This window comes from Lithobates pipiens, unplaced genomic scaffold, assembly GCF_037356315.1.
Source record: "Lithobates pipiens isolate NorthernLeopardFrog02 unplaced genomic scaffold, aLitPip1_a1.2 Scaffold_19, whole genome shotgun sequence".
Taxonomy (NCBI): domain Eukaryota; kingdom Metazoa; phylum Chordata; class Amphibia; order Anura; family Ranidae; genus Lithobates; species Lithobates pipiens.
In genome coordinates this window covers 13,348,160-13,362,708 of record NW_027507764.1, presented here as the reverse complement: position 1 = coordinate 13,362,708, position 14,549 = coordinate 13,348,160, and the positions used below count along the sequence as shown (strand labels likewise).

Below are 14,549 nucleotides of genomic sequence, written 5' to 3'. Positions count from 1 at the left end.
ACAATATAGGTTATGAATATGCTGGCCTGGACAATCAGAGCGGGGGTGTCAAACTCCATTTCATTGTGGGCTGCATCAGCAGTATGGTTGCCCTAAAAGGGCAGGTTGTATGTGGGGTGCACTACGTTCAAGAGTGCATTATGTGCAGAGTGCAGGGTTCAGGAGTGCACTACATACAGAGTGCAGGGTTCAGGAGTGTACTACGTACAGAGTGCAGGCTTCAGGAGTGCGCTACATACAGAGTGCAGGGTTCAGGAGTGCGCTACATACAGAGTGCAGGGTTCAGGAGTGCGCTACATACAGAGTGCAGGCTTCAGGAGTGCACTACGTACAAAGTGCAGGGTTCAGGAGTGCACTACGTCCAGAGTGCAGGCTTCAGGAGTGCGCTACGTACAGATTGCAGGCTTCAGTACTGTGCTACATACAGATTGCAGGGTTCAGGAGTGCACTACATACAGAGTGCAGGCTTCAGAAGTGAGCTACATACAGAGTGCAGAGTTTAGGAGTGCGTGCAGACTTCAGGAGTGCACTATGTACAGAGTGCAGGCTTCAGGAGTGCGCTACGTACAGAGTGCAGGCTTCAGGAGTGCGCTACATACAGAGTGCAGGCTTCAGGAGTGTGCTACATACAGAGTGCAGGCTTCAGGAGTGTGCCACATACAGAGTTCAGGGTTTAGGAGTGCGCTATGTACAGTGAGCAGGGTTTAGTAGTGCGCTATGTACAGAGTGCAGGCTTCAGGAGTGCGTTACGTACAGAGTGCAGGCTTCAGGAGTGTGCTTCATACAGAGTGCAGGGTTTAGGAGTGTGCTACATACAGAGTGCAGGGTTAGGAGTGCCCTACGTACAGAGTGCAGGCTTCAGAATGCATTACATACAAAGTGTAGGCTTCAGGAGTATGCTGCGTACAAAGTGTAGGCTTCAGGAGTGCACTGCGTACAAAGTGCAGGCTTCGGGAGTGTGCTATGCAAAATGTGCAACATCTTATTTCCATCCCTCCTCCCGGGTTCCGATCTGTGAACCCATCCCCCCACCTTTGCACACATCTGCCTCCACACCTCCACAGCCCTCAACACCTTCCCCCAAAGTAAACCTCACATCTGTACTCTCTCCTACCTGGCCCAGCTCTATTACCTCCTGGTGTAGGTGGCTCCCACCCTGTGTATTGGGCTGTAGTTATTACCTCCCTGTGCAGCTTCAAAACGAGTGAATTTAGTTCTGGGCTAGTATAATATGTTTTATTTCACCATAAAAAGCAATTGCAATCACATGTAAAATGTATGCTGTACGATCGTTTTTAAAACACTGTCTCTCTTCATGGCCACTATTGGGTGCAGCAAGTCCTCAAAGGCTTTCCCTCAGGACACAGCCCTCTGGATGGGGAAGAACACAGGCGCCGGAGCTGTCATGCACCTCCACCGCTAACAGGCTATGCCAGACCAACCGTTCATGCGCTCAGCTACATACAGAGCCGACACCGTTTGGGAGAATGAGGAGAGAGCAGGTATTAGTTATGCTTGCTGTCAAGGAGACCATGACAGTGCAAAGCAGATGGTGTGGAAAGGAGGTGGCGGCCAGATTCGGCCCATGGGCCTTGTGTTTGCCACCTGTGACTTAGAGGTTTATATCAGAGGTGTGGGCTGGGGAAGTGTCAGTAGAGTCTAGCACTTCTGTTCCTCATTCCAGCATTCTGGTTTTGGCTGTGGCATTCCCCTCGTCTGTCTGTCCACCAGCAAGGTGATTAATATAGACAGTATCTGGGTGGAACCCAACCATGATTTAAGCCTGCCAACCCTGCAGTCTCGTTCTTCTGATATTGTGTTTGTTACATGTGTTCAAAGCTCCCTGTTTATCTGCCCTGCTTTGCTGAATTGGATTTGCTTGTTGAGAATCTCGGCTCAGATATCAGACTATTCTCTGAACTATGCCAACTACAGATTGAACTTGAGTATTCTAAACCTCGCCTGCCTTGTACCTGGACTGTCATTGAACCACTCTGCCTGTCTGCCAACCACAAGAATTTGTTTGCTTTGCTCAGTTTACACCTGCCCTGGCATGGTAGGCAGGCATTATGGCATTGTGTATAAGTTCTGGTGGCAACTGAGCCCTGGTAGGCCGGCTTGCCTTATGGGAAAGAGGGCTGCTCTAGGCGAAGAACACAGAAGATAGCTATAGTGTCTGACCACCTGTGTTAGGGGTAAGCGTGACAGGAAGGGAATAAATATTTGGGGATAACTTCTAGAAGAGTAATTGCTTCCCAGACTTTGCTTCCCAGACTTTGTTTGGAGAGGATATGAGTCCAAGAGTTTTTCCTACCCAGGTTTGGCCAGGAAGGATGTCAGTGTGAGGAATTCTTGTCTTTGCGTCCCTGGACTGCTGGCTGGGGGGATGTAGCTGAAAGGACCCTGTGGGCAGGTTGGGCAGTGCTGTGGTTGCTTGTCATGTCTTCCGTGTCTTCCATGTTTTCCCATTCACTTATTGGGTGCCAAGTGCTGGGTCACATTTAATGGGGGGGGGGATATTCAAGCTTAAGGTGGACCTCTACTCTTGGAGATGAACGTACACCATGCACACTGACACTGCAACTGTTCTTCAGTTAATTCTCGGTTCCCCGTGACAATGTACACCTTCGCCATAACTTGCATTTTGGGGGGACGCGCAAAGGCCACAACCAGCTCTCCAGTGTTTTCCACTACTAGTCCTCAGTAGTGGAGTGGGCCCCGGCGTGCACTCTGCGAAGGCTCCACACATGCACTCAACCTAACTCTTGAACTATCTGTACTTCTGTACAGGATGGGTAACCTCTGTTGCAATCCACTTCTGTTGCTATGGGAGACAGGCCACTGGCGGAAGCAGTGCTGACAACATTTTCCTAACTGCTAGAGGCTGTGCCACCCATAACAGGTACACGCTACTGACAGGCTGCTTGTTACACATCCCTTATGCCGCGTACACATGACCGGACTTTTTAAAGGAACTAGGTCCGACGGACTTTCGGCGGAGTTCTGACGGAGTTCTGACAGAGTTCTGACGGACTTTCCGAATGAACGGACTTGGCCACACACAATCACACCAAAGTCCGATGGATTCGAACGTGATGACGTATGACCGGACTAGAATAAGGAAGTTCATAGCCAGTAGCCAATAGCTGCTCTCGCGTCGGTTTTTGTCCGTCGGACTAGCATACACACGAGCGGATTTCTCGGTAGGAACTGGGTCCGGCGGAGTTCCGGCGGAAAAATTTGAAACATGTTCCATTTCTAAAGTCTGACGGATTTTTGCAAATCAAAAGTCTGCTGCAGCCCACACACGATCGAATGGTCTGCCGGAATCGTTCCGTCGGACCTTTGATGTCGAAAAGTCCTGTCGTGTGTACGCGGCATTACTCTTGGCAACTACTTAAGTCTTCACATTACTCCACTTCACACTGATATCTTCATACCCCAATGTGTTAAGACCCACTAGTTGACCGGTTACGTATGATACACCCCTTTAGTAACTTCAGACCTGGCAAAGACAAGGTTTCAATATTTTGCTTAAGAAAGGTGCAAATTAGACTTCTCACAGACCAACTGAAAAAGGTATTATTATTCCTTATTCCCTAACTATAACTACAGACTTGAGTGCTGCCCAGGCAAACCTGCATAGGGAGAGTCCATTCTTGGCAGAAACCAGGACTTGGCATCTTTAGGTGGGATTGCAGGTTCCAGCAGCTCTCCTACATTTTACTGGCTGTGTGTGAGCAAGTCTCCTTTCCGGGCAAAACTCCTCTGGCACTGGCAGCTGCATTGGCTTTGTGTAGTAGTCAGTGAAGGGAATGTAGATTGTCTAGAGGTGGTTTTTAATCCCTTCATGTCAGTCAAAGTGTGATGTCCAATCACCCACACAGGCCTGGAAGATTAGCCCATTGAGACAATGACACAAAATAACAAAGTCTCTCCGAGCAAATCTAATCTTTATTCTTTGGTGTGAATATTTAAAGGGGGCTTTCAGAAAATACCGCCCTTTGAACGTGTCATACAGATTATCCAATCATATACAAGTACAGCCTACAATAAAAGTGAAACTAGTGATTCCTCAAAATCATGTGCTTTCCAAGAAACGAAACAACAGAAAGAAGATAACAGCAACATGAGAAAGGAAATTAGATTAGCAAAACTTGAGCGTGTCTATTTGTGAAGTGGATGTTAGAGAGACACGAAATGGAAACCAAATTTCTTAAAGAATGAAAGCGGTTAAGCTAAATATCCCTTCAGTTGGAGACTACATGTTGGATCTTGTCTGTGTCCTCTCCCATGCCAACTGTGCGTGCGTGGGCAGCCCTCGCCTTTATATTCACCCCACAGGAAGAGAGGCCAAGCTCAGGGGAAAATGTGGGAAATTGGTTAACCCTCTCCTACCCAGGCGGGGCAGCAGCTATCTCACCACTCAGCATTTCAACCTGCGTAGGGTTGCCACCATAGGTGTGCGCAGCCTATTGCATTGGGGTGTGCACCCTAAAGCACAACCACACGTGTAAAATACAACTAAATGATGACGGATGACTAAATTACGACAAACTAAAACGACATTTTAGTCAAAAGACTATAACCAAAACGAAATCGAAATTTGATGTAAAAATTAACATGGTGTACACCCGCTGTTATTCCTCTGTATACACCTGCTGTCATTCATCTGTATACACCTGCTGTCATTTCTCTGTATACATCCGCTATCATTCCTCTGTATACACCCGCTATCATTCCTCTGTATACACCCGCCATCATTCCTCTGTATACACCCGCTATCATTCCTCTATATACACCCGCTATCATTCCTCTGTATACACCCGCTATCATTCCTCTGTATACACCTGCTATCATTCCTCTGTATACACCCACTATCATTCCTCTGTATACACCCACTATCATTCCTCTATATACACCCGCTATCATTCCTCTGTATACACCCGCTATCATTCCTCTGTATACACCTGCTATCATTCCTCTGTATACACCCACTATCATTCCTCTGTATACACCCACTATCATTCCTCTATATACACCCGCTATCATTCCTCTGTATACACCCGCTATCATTCCTCTGTATACACCCGCTATCATTCCTCTGTATACATCCGCTATCATTCCTCTGTATACACCCACTATCATTCCTTTGTATACACCCACTGTCATTCCTCTGTATACACCCGCTTTCATTCCTCTGTATACACCCGCTATCATTTCTCTGTATACATCCACTATCATTCCTCTGTATACACCCGCTATCATTCCTCTGTATACACCCGCTATCATTCCTCTGTATACACCCGCTATCATTCCTCTGTATACACCCGCTATCATTCCTCTATATACACCCGCTATCATTCCTCTGTATACACCCGCTATCATTCCTCTATATACACCCGCTATCATTCCTCTGTATACACCCGCTATCATTTCTCTGTGTACACCCGCTATCATTCCTCTGTATACACCGCCATCATTCCTCTGTATACACCCTCTATCATTCCTCTATATACACCCGCTATCATTCCTCTTTATACACCTGCTATCATTCCTCTTTATACACCCGCTATCATTCCTCTGTATACACCCGCTATCATTCCTCTGTATACACCCGCTATCATTCCTCTGTATACACCCACCATCATTCCTCTATATACACCCGCCATCATTCCTCTATATACACCTGCTATCATTCCTCTGTATACACCCGCTATCATTCCTCTTTATACACCTGCTATCATTCCTCTTTATACACCCGCTATCATTCCTCTATATACACCCGCTATCATTCCTCTATATACACCCGCTATCATTCCTCTTTATACACCTGCTATCATTCCTCTTTATACACCTGCTATCATTCCTCTTTATACACCCGCTATCATTCCTCTGTATACACCCGCTATCATTGCTCTGTATACACCCACCATCATTCCTCTATATACACCCGCCATCATTCCTCTGTATACACCCACTATCATTCCACTATATACACCCGCTATCATTCCTCTGTATACACCCGCTATCATTCCTCTATATACACCCGCTATCATTCCTCTATATACACCCGCTATCAGCTGTCATTCTGCTGCAGTTTGGCCTTGTTCTTCACATTAGGGCTGATTAGTGCTCTTTGACGCTGTGTTGATTATAAATATAATAATGATAATAATTGGATTGAGTAAATCTTACCAAATAAAGATTTTACCAAGCTGGTCTGGCAGTAGTTGTATAGGAATGGGCAGGCAGTCGTTGTTTTGCAGTTGTTGTTGTTGTTGCTGTTCCTGGTTGCAACTGTGCATGTGTAACATTGCAGCGAATCGGCTGAAAGAGAACAATTTAAAGTGGTTGTTAAGGCTGAAGATCGTTTTTACCAGAAGTACACTGGATTGGTGGAGAGGGTGTGGGTTCAGCAACATCCCTCCTAAACCTTCATTGTGCAGCTTCCCCCCTCAACCCCACCCCTTATACTCACCCGAGTCTCATCCCGATCCAGCGATGTGCATGAGAGCCGAAGCTCTCCTGGGTCTCCACCTCCTCATTGGCTGTGAAACAGCAGCGTGAGCCATTGGCTCCTACTGTTCAATCACAGCCAGTGAGGAGGGAGTGTGAGGGTTCAGGGCAGAGCCTTGCTCTGTGTGTCTCAGAGACGCAAAGAGGTGCCTCGGGAGTGAGCACGCAGGAGTGCCCCCATAGCAACCAGCTTGCTGTTGGGGCTTTTAGCAGGGGGGGCCACAGTGGTGGACCCAAGAATAGGAGGATCGGGCAGCTTTGTGCGAAACCATTACACACAGCAGTTAAGTATGTTTGTTATTTAAAAAAAAAAAAGATGAACCTTTACAAACGCTCTACAGTGCTTTGAAAAAGTATTCATACCCCTTGAAATTTCCCACATCTTGTCATGTTACAACCAAAAACATAAATGTATTTTATTGGGATTTTATGTGATAGACCAACACAAAGTGGCACATAATTGTGAAGTGGAAGGAAAATTATTTATTTTTTCTTTCTTTCTCCCCGTTTTAACCTTTTTCTCTTTATAAAATCATAATTTGTATTTCTGGAGATGCAACTAGTACATTGTATTAACCACTTCGGACCCAGGCCAATTCTGACATTTTTGTCTCCTACATGTAAAATTCATAAATTTTTTGCTAGAAAATTACATAGAACCCCCAAACATTATATATGTTTTTTTTTAGCAAAGACCCCAGAGAATACAATGGCGGTCGTTGCAATTTTTCAAAACACGTTTTTTTCAGAAAAAAAAAACAGTTTCATGCTTTAAAAAAAAAAAAAAACAGTAAAGTTAGCCCAATTTTTTTGCACAATGTGAAAGATGAAGGTACGCCGAGTAAATAGATACCCAACATGTCACGCTTCAAAATTGCACGCGCTCGTGGAATGGCGCCAAACTTTGGTATTTAAAAATCCCTATAGGCGACACTTTACATTTTTTTTTACTGGTTACATGTTTTGAGTTACAGATGGGGGCTAGGGCTAGAATTATTGCTCTCGCTCTAACGTTTGTGGCAATACTTCACATGTGTGGTGTGAGCACTGTTTTCATATGTGGGCGTGACTTACGTATGCGTTCGCTTCTGCGTACGAGCTCACAGGGACAGGAGCGATTTAAAATTTTTATTTTTTTTTATTGTTAATTTTACTTAAATTTTTTTAGTTTGACACTTTAAAAAAAAAAAAAATGTTTTATTACTTTTATTCCTATTACAAGGAATGTAAACATCCCTTGTAATAGGAATATGGCATGATCGGACCTACTTATAGTGAGATCGGGGTCAATAAGACCCCACATCTCACCTCTATGCTGGGAAGCCTAAAATCCCCCCCCAAAAAAACGATCCTGGCTTCCCAGCCGAGGCGGGGCCGTTATTTTGAATGCAGAGGTCGGGCATGACATCATAACATCGCGCCCGGCCTCTGAACTATCATAGAGACTCCGGCAACCATCTGGTCCGCCGGAAATCTCTATGATCATTATCTGGGGGGCCGGCGGATCCTGCGACCGACTCACCGATCGGATCCTGCGACCGACTCACCGATGAAAGCGGTGAGTCGGTAGAAGCACCGGAGGGCGGTGGGAGGGGGGGAGTCCCCTCCCGCCGCCCGTAAGAACGATCAAGCGGTGGAAAAGCTGCTATGATCATTCTTATGGTGCAGGGAATCGCCGGCTGAAAATGCCGATATCTGAATGATGTCTGTAGCCTCAGGCATCATTCAGATATTACACCACAAAGTCGATGCTGTCATATGACGTACCTTGGGCGCCAAGTGGTTAAACACTGTTTTATATGATGCTTTGTTTGTGTTACCTTTCTTTTTTAGATATGTAATAAAAACTTTTTGAACAAAAAAGAAAATGATAAATGGTTTTCCAATTTTTGTTACAAATATGTTTAAAGTGTGGGGGGGGGAATTTGTATGGCGCCCCCCTGAGTGAATACTTTGTAGAACCCCCTTTCTCTGTGTAGCGTCGGTACTCCTAATGAGTACGCACTATGTTCGTAAATGTAGTTTTTGCCCAAAACTATAGTTAAGTTTTGGGGTTAATCGTGCTAAATTGTGCTTTGGCATCAGTTTGGCTGGGCTGTACTAAGGTTCTGCCTTGTCATAGGTGGGGTTCGCACCTGTGAGAGGCCTTAGAACGCAGTCTGGTTGGGCGCATTGGGTACCAATCTCTCTCTCTGAGCCAATCAGTGGGAGTTTGTCTCGCTGTGTAATCCGGGAAGGGGTACTTAAGGTGCCGAAGTCACGTTGTTTGGGGTTCTGGTCCAGAAGTTGTTGTTGACTCCGTGGTCCTGGTCCTCCTGACCAGCCCCCGGGGGCCCTCATGGCCTGGGGTGCGGATCCGTCCGTTTCCGAGCCTCGGAACTGGCTAGTTCGAGGCGCAGTAACTAGGAGGATTCTAAGGTGTTCCGGTGCCGTCTCGGGTTTTGGAGAGGCCCAGCAACTCTACGCGCGACCAGGGGAGGACTCTTCGTTCAGAGAGCCACGCACAAGGCTGGTTGCTCGGTAAGAGCCTGGAAGCTGAGCTGTTATGGACATTGATCGAATACACATTTTTTTACGGTATCGCCGGACAGGCTGAAAGATTCTGGTACAGTAAGAAAAGTTCCTACTTCTACCATTCCAGTCGTAACCAAGTTTATAACCAAGTCTGTGTGAGAGACTTTGCAAGGCTAGAATTACTTGTTGGCTGCTAAGTCCAAGCTCAAGGATTCATCCAACAGCTAAAGGATCCAGTTGCGAGCGGCTATTCCCTGGATCGTGTACAGAGAGAGAGACTTTTATTTGAAGTCAGTAGTTCCAAGCACCTGAGCTAAACTCTACCAAATACCCTCTATTCCCAACTTAGAGACTGAGTTTGTTCAACCGTTTTATGCAAAATAAAAATCCTAACAAGGAATTTAAGTGTCGGTCTCTACAGTTACTGGGTCATCAACCCTGGGAACCCCTAGACAAGGACAACGAGTGCGAGCTGGAGGAGGTAACCGGTAAGCCCAGAAAAATTCAGCCGCTCCTTCAGGGGTAAGTGCTAATCTGCAATTACAGCTGCAAGTCTTTTTGGGGGTGTCTCTACCAGCTTTGCACATCTAGAGAGGACATTTCTACCCATTCTTCTTTGCAAAATATCTCAGGCTCTGTCAGATTGGATGGAGAGCGTCTGTGAATAGCAATTTTCAAGTCTTGCCACAGATTCTCAATGGGATTTAGGTCTGGACTGTGACTGGCCCATTCAAACACATGAATATGCTTTGATCTAAACCATTCCATTGTAGCTCTGGCTGGATGTTTCGGATCATTGTCCTGCTGGAAGGTGAACCTCCACCCCAGTCTGAAGTCTTTTTAAGATTGCCATGTATTTGGCCCCATCCAGAGGCATAACTAGAACCTTCAGGGCCCCGGTGCAAGAAACAATGAAGGGCCCCCCTGACCCCCAGCTGGGGCCCTTCCCTCCGAACCCTGTGGCGGAAATGGCCTGGTGACGTTCGTGACTCTGGTAGGTCTGCCACTGGCGTCTGTTTTTATTTATTATTATTTTGAATTTTTTACAATATTATCTTTTCTAAATATTTTTTACCATTTTTTTTTTTTACGGGGGGGGGGGGGGGGGGGCTTTGGTGAGATATCAGGGGGTCTAAGCAGACGTCTGATGTGTTTCACCTTTAAGACTGAGAAAGGAAATTGAGAACACAGCCTCAGCTGCACAGAATGAACACACAGGAATAGCTCTGTATAGAGAGTCCGTGATCGGTATGGATCGCTGATTCTCCATTCATAAAAGGCTTCCTCCTGACAGATACCCTTCTGCAGCCACCAGGAGAGGGGGGGGGGGAACTCTATGGAGCTGTGGGGACAAGCGGAGGGGCCAGAAGGGAGCACGGAGGAGGGGCAGGAAAAAGTACAGGGGGGGGGGGCTGGAGACCACACAGGGGGGGAGGGGGAACTCTACAGAGCTGTGGGGACAAGAGGAGGGCCAGGAGAGAGCATGGGGGGGCAGGAAAAGGTACAGGGGGGCTGGAGAGCACACGGGGGGGGCAACAGAAAGAAGCTGCATATGAGGAGCGGTGGTAGCAGCTGCATATAGAGGAACTGATCTTTCCATTTCCCCCACTTCTCCTCTCCAGGCTTTCAGCAGCTGCAGCAGGAAAATGGAGAGATTAGTTTCTCTGTATCGGCTCTGATATGGCTCAGTGGGCCACTCTGATGTAAGGGGGCTGCTGATGGGACACTCTGATATAAGGGGGCTGCTCATTGGACACTCTGATGTAAGGGGGCTGCTGATGGGACACTCTGATATAAGGGGGCTGCTCATTGGACACTCTGATGTAAGGGGGCTGCTGATGGGACACTCTGATGTAAGGGGGCTGCTGATGGGACACTCTGAAGTAAGGGGGCTGCTAATGGGACACTCTGAAGTAAGGGGGCTGTTGATGGGAGACTCTGATGTAAGGGGGGTGCTGATGGGACACTCTGATGTAAGGGGGCTGTTGATGGGAGACTCTGATGTAAGGGGGGTGCTGATGGGACACTCTGATGTAAGGGGGCTGCTGATGGGACACTCTGAAGTAAGGGGGCTGCTCATGGGACACTCTGATGTAAGGGGGCTGGTGATGGGACACTCTGATGTAAGGGGGTGCTGATGGGACACTCTGATGTAAGGGGGGCTGATAGGACACTCTGATGTAAGGGAGCTGGTGAAGGGACACGCTGATGTAAGGGGGCTGTTGATGGGACACTCTGATGTAAGGGGCTGCTGATGGGACACTCTGATGTAAGGGGGCTGCTGATGGGACACTCTGAAGTAAGGGGGCTGCTGATGGGACACTCTGAAGAAAGGGGGCTGCTAATGGGACACTCTGATGTAAGGGGGCTGCTCATGGGACACTCTGATGTAAGGGGGCTGCTCATGGGACACTCTTATGTAAGGGGCTGCTGATGGGACACTCTGATATAAGGGGGTGGTGATGGGACACTCTGATGTAAGGGGCTGCTGATGGGACACTCTGATGTAAAGGGGCTGGTGATGGGACAGTCTGATGTAAGGGGGCTGGTGATGGGACACTCTGATGTAAGGGGGCTGTTGATGGGACACTCTGATGTAAGGGGGCTGCTGATGGGACACTCTGATGTAAGGGGGCTGCTGATGGGACACTCTGATGTAAGGGGGCTGTTGATGGGACACTCTGATGTAAGGGGGCTGCTGATGGGACACTCTGATGTAAGGGGGCTGCTGATGGGACACTCTGAAGTAAGGGGGCTGCTGATGGGACACTCTGAAGTAAGGGGGCTGCTAATGGGACACTCTGATGTAAGAGGGCTGCTCATGGGACACTCTGATGTAAGGGGGCTGCTCATGGGACACTCTGATGTAAGGGGCTGCTGATGGGACACTCTGATGTAAAGGGGCTGCTGATGGGACACTCTGATGTAAAGGGGCTGCTCATGGGACACTCTGATGTAAGGGGGCTGCTCATGGGACACTCTGATGTAAGGGGCTGCTGATGGGACACTCTGATATAAGGGGGTGGTGATGGGACACTCTGATGTAAGGGGGCTGCTGATGGGACACTCTGATGTAAGGGGGCTGCTGATGGGACACTCTGATGTAAGGGGGCTGTTGATGGGACACTCTGATGTAAGGGGGCTGCTGATGGGACACTCTGATGTAAGGGGGCTGCTGATGGGACACTCTGAAGTAAGGGGGCTGCTGATGGGACACTCTGAAGTAAGGGGGCTGCTAATGGGACACTCTGATGTAAGGGGGCTGCTCATGGGACACTCTGATGTAAGGGGGCTGCTCATGGGACACTCTGATGTAAGGGGGCTGCTCATGGGACACTCTGATGTAAGGGGCTGCTGATGGAACACTCTGATGTAAGGGAGTGCTGATGGGACACTCTGAAGTAAGGGGGTTGCTAATGGGACACTCTGATGTAAGGGGGTGCTGATGGGACACTCTGAAGTAAGGGGGCTGCTCATGGGACACTCTGATGTAAGGGGGCTGCTGATGGGACACTCTGATGTAAGGGGGCTGCTGATGGGACACTCTGATGTAAGGGGGCTGCTGATGGGACACTCAAAATGTAAGTGGGCCGGTCTGGATGAATTCCAGGGCCAAATTTCTGTCCCAGTCCAGCCCCGGGATGAAATAGAAAAGCAATCACAGTTTAAAAAAAAAAAAAAACGACACTAAGTAGATTAATTGGAAAAGCCCCAATCCCGAAAAATCCTATCCCACAAGTGGAATTATATCCTGATGTCCAGCCCACATCCTGTGTCAAGACAAAGTCGCATCACACAACCATCAGTGTCATATCGATCCAATGACGTCCACAGATTGATGTCAGTAATTCACAGACAAGATAGACCAAAACAGGCCATATATTTTATATAATACCGACCTCGGATCGATTAACACCCATATACGTGCGATACCACTATATAAAAATAAGATATAATGTGGATGTAAATGTGCTATATGAAGAGCAAAATGTTTTACTCTCGCTGTAGAGATCAATATTCATTGCTGCGTCTAGATTATAATTGGTGATAAGATCTGGATAACTGGAAATGAACCCATCGCTGGCTCGTGATATATTAACTGCTTGCTTGCGAATCTAATTACCAAGTCTTAAGTCATTTGGATTGCTTCTCCTGATTTACTTGTACATAAATACTTCTTTGTAATAAAAAGTAGCTGCTGATTTTTAATAAGGAGACTTACCTCTCCAGGGCGCCCTCGGCTCTCGGGTCATAGCGCCGCCATTCGTACTTGTGGCTTCACTGCCCGTTTCCTACTGCGCATTTGCGCGAGTCGTGCGGCGCTTTGTGAATGGGACGCGCTGTGTTAGGGAACACACAGTTCCCAGAGCACAGCACGCCCCATTACCCAGAAGACCGAAGATCACGAGGAGCAGGAAGGAGGCAGATTAGGAAGACTGCCTAGCAACAGCAATTTGTGACCAGGTAAAACATTTTTTTTTTTTAATGTTTAAAAAAAAAAAAAATTAATAATATTAATGCTCTTTTTTTTTCAGGGTGGCCCTCCACTTGAACATTATCTATTAGCCCTTGTACACACGGTCGGAGATTTCGACGGAATGTGTCCTATCGGACCGGTTTGTCGGATATTGTGACTGTGTGTGGTCTCCATCGGACTGTTTCCGTTGGAATATCCGTTGGACCCAATTTTCCAACTTGTTGGAAATATTTTCCGACAAACTGGTCTGATAGGACATACTCCGATCATGTGTAGAGAATTTTGATCGGACAAAGTGCCACGCATGCTCAGATCAAATTCCTACACCAAAGCTATTGGCTACTAGCCTGAACGTAGTCCCATCGTCAGGGCCGGATTAACATAGGGGCTATTGGAGCTGCAGCTCCAGGCCCCCTTCTCAAGATAGGCCCATTTGCCCAAAAAAAAAAAAAAAAATAAAAAAAAAAAAGATCGACTTTGAGGATTGTAGCTCGGCAATCAGGAGTCACAGAGACCCCACATTTGGTGGGTGGGTAGCTAAAGACCCACTCCAGCACTGGTTAAAATATGGGGCTGCTATCATCTATGGTTCCAGAGATACGGGGCTCCTTGCACAGCCTGTCAGTCTGCTGCAGAGTGTTCCAGCTTGTATTTAAACTGGCCGCTCTGTATGTAGCTTCTGAGAGGATGAACTCACAGAGCTTATAATAATTATTTGTATATTACTTATGATAATTAACCCCTTGCCACCCAGGCCCATTCTGAGACTTCTCTCCTACATGTAAAAATCATCATTTTTTTTTTATGCTAGAAAATTACTCAGAACCCTCAAGCATTATATATTGTTTTAGCAGAGACCCTATGGAATAAAATGGTGGTCTTTGCAACTTTTTATGTTACACGATATTTGCACAGCAATTTTTCAAACTTTTTTTTGGAAAGAAACTGTTTCATTCATAAAAAAAACACTAAAGTTTGCACGATTTTTTGTTGTGTACTAAGCAATGCTTTACATTTTTTTTACAGGTTACATGTTTAG

The 14,549-nt window shown here is 47.0% G+C and overlaps 1 protein-coding gene across 1 annotated transcript in view; it reads right to left on the bottom strand.

Annotated features, from left to right (window-relative positions):
* The window catches only part of LOC143995822 (ly6/PLAUR domain-containing protein 2-like), a 44,316-nt gene that overhangs the window by 13,998 nt on the left and 15,769 nt on the right, over positions 1 to 14,549 (bottom strand). The window contains exon 2 of the mRNA XM_077490534.1: positions 6,199 to 6,330. Coding sequence (XP_077346660.1) covers positions 6,199 to 6,330 — 132 coding nt within the window. The remainder of the gene's footprint in view (positions 1 to 6,198; positions 6,331 to 14,549) is intronic.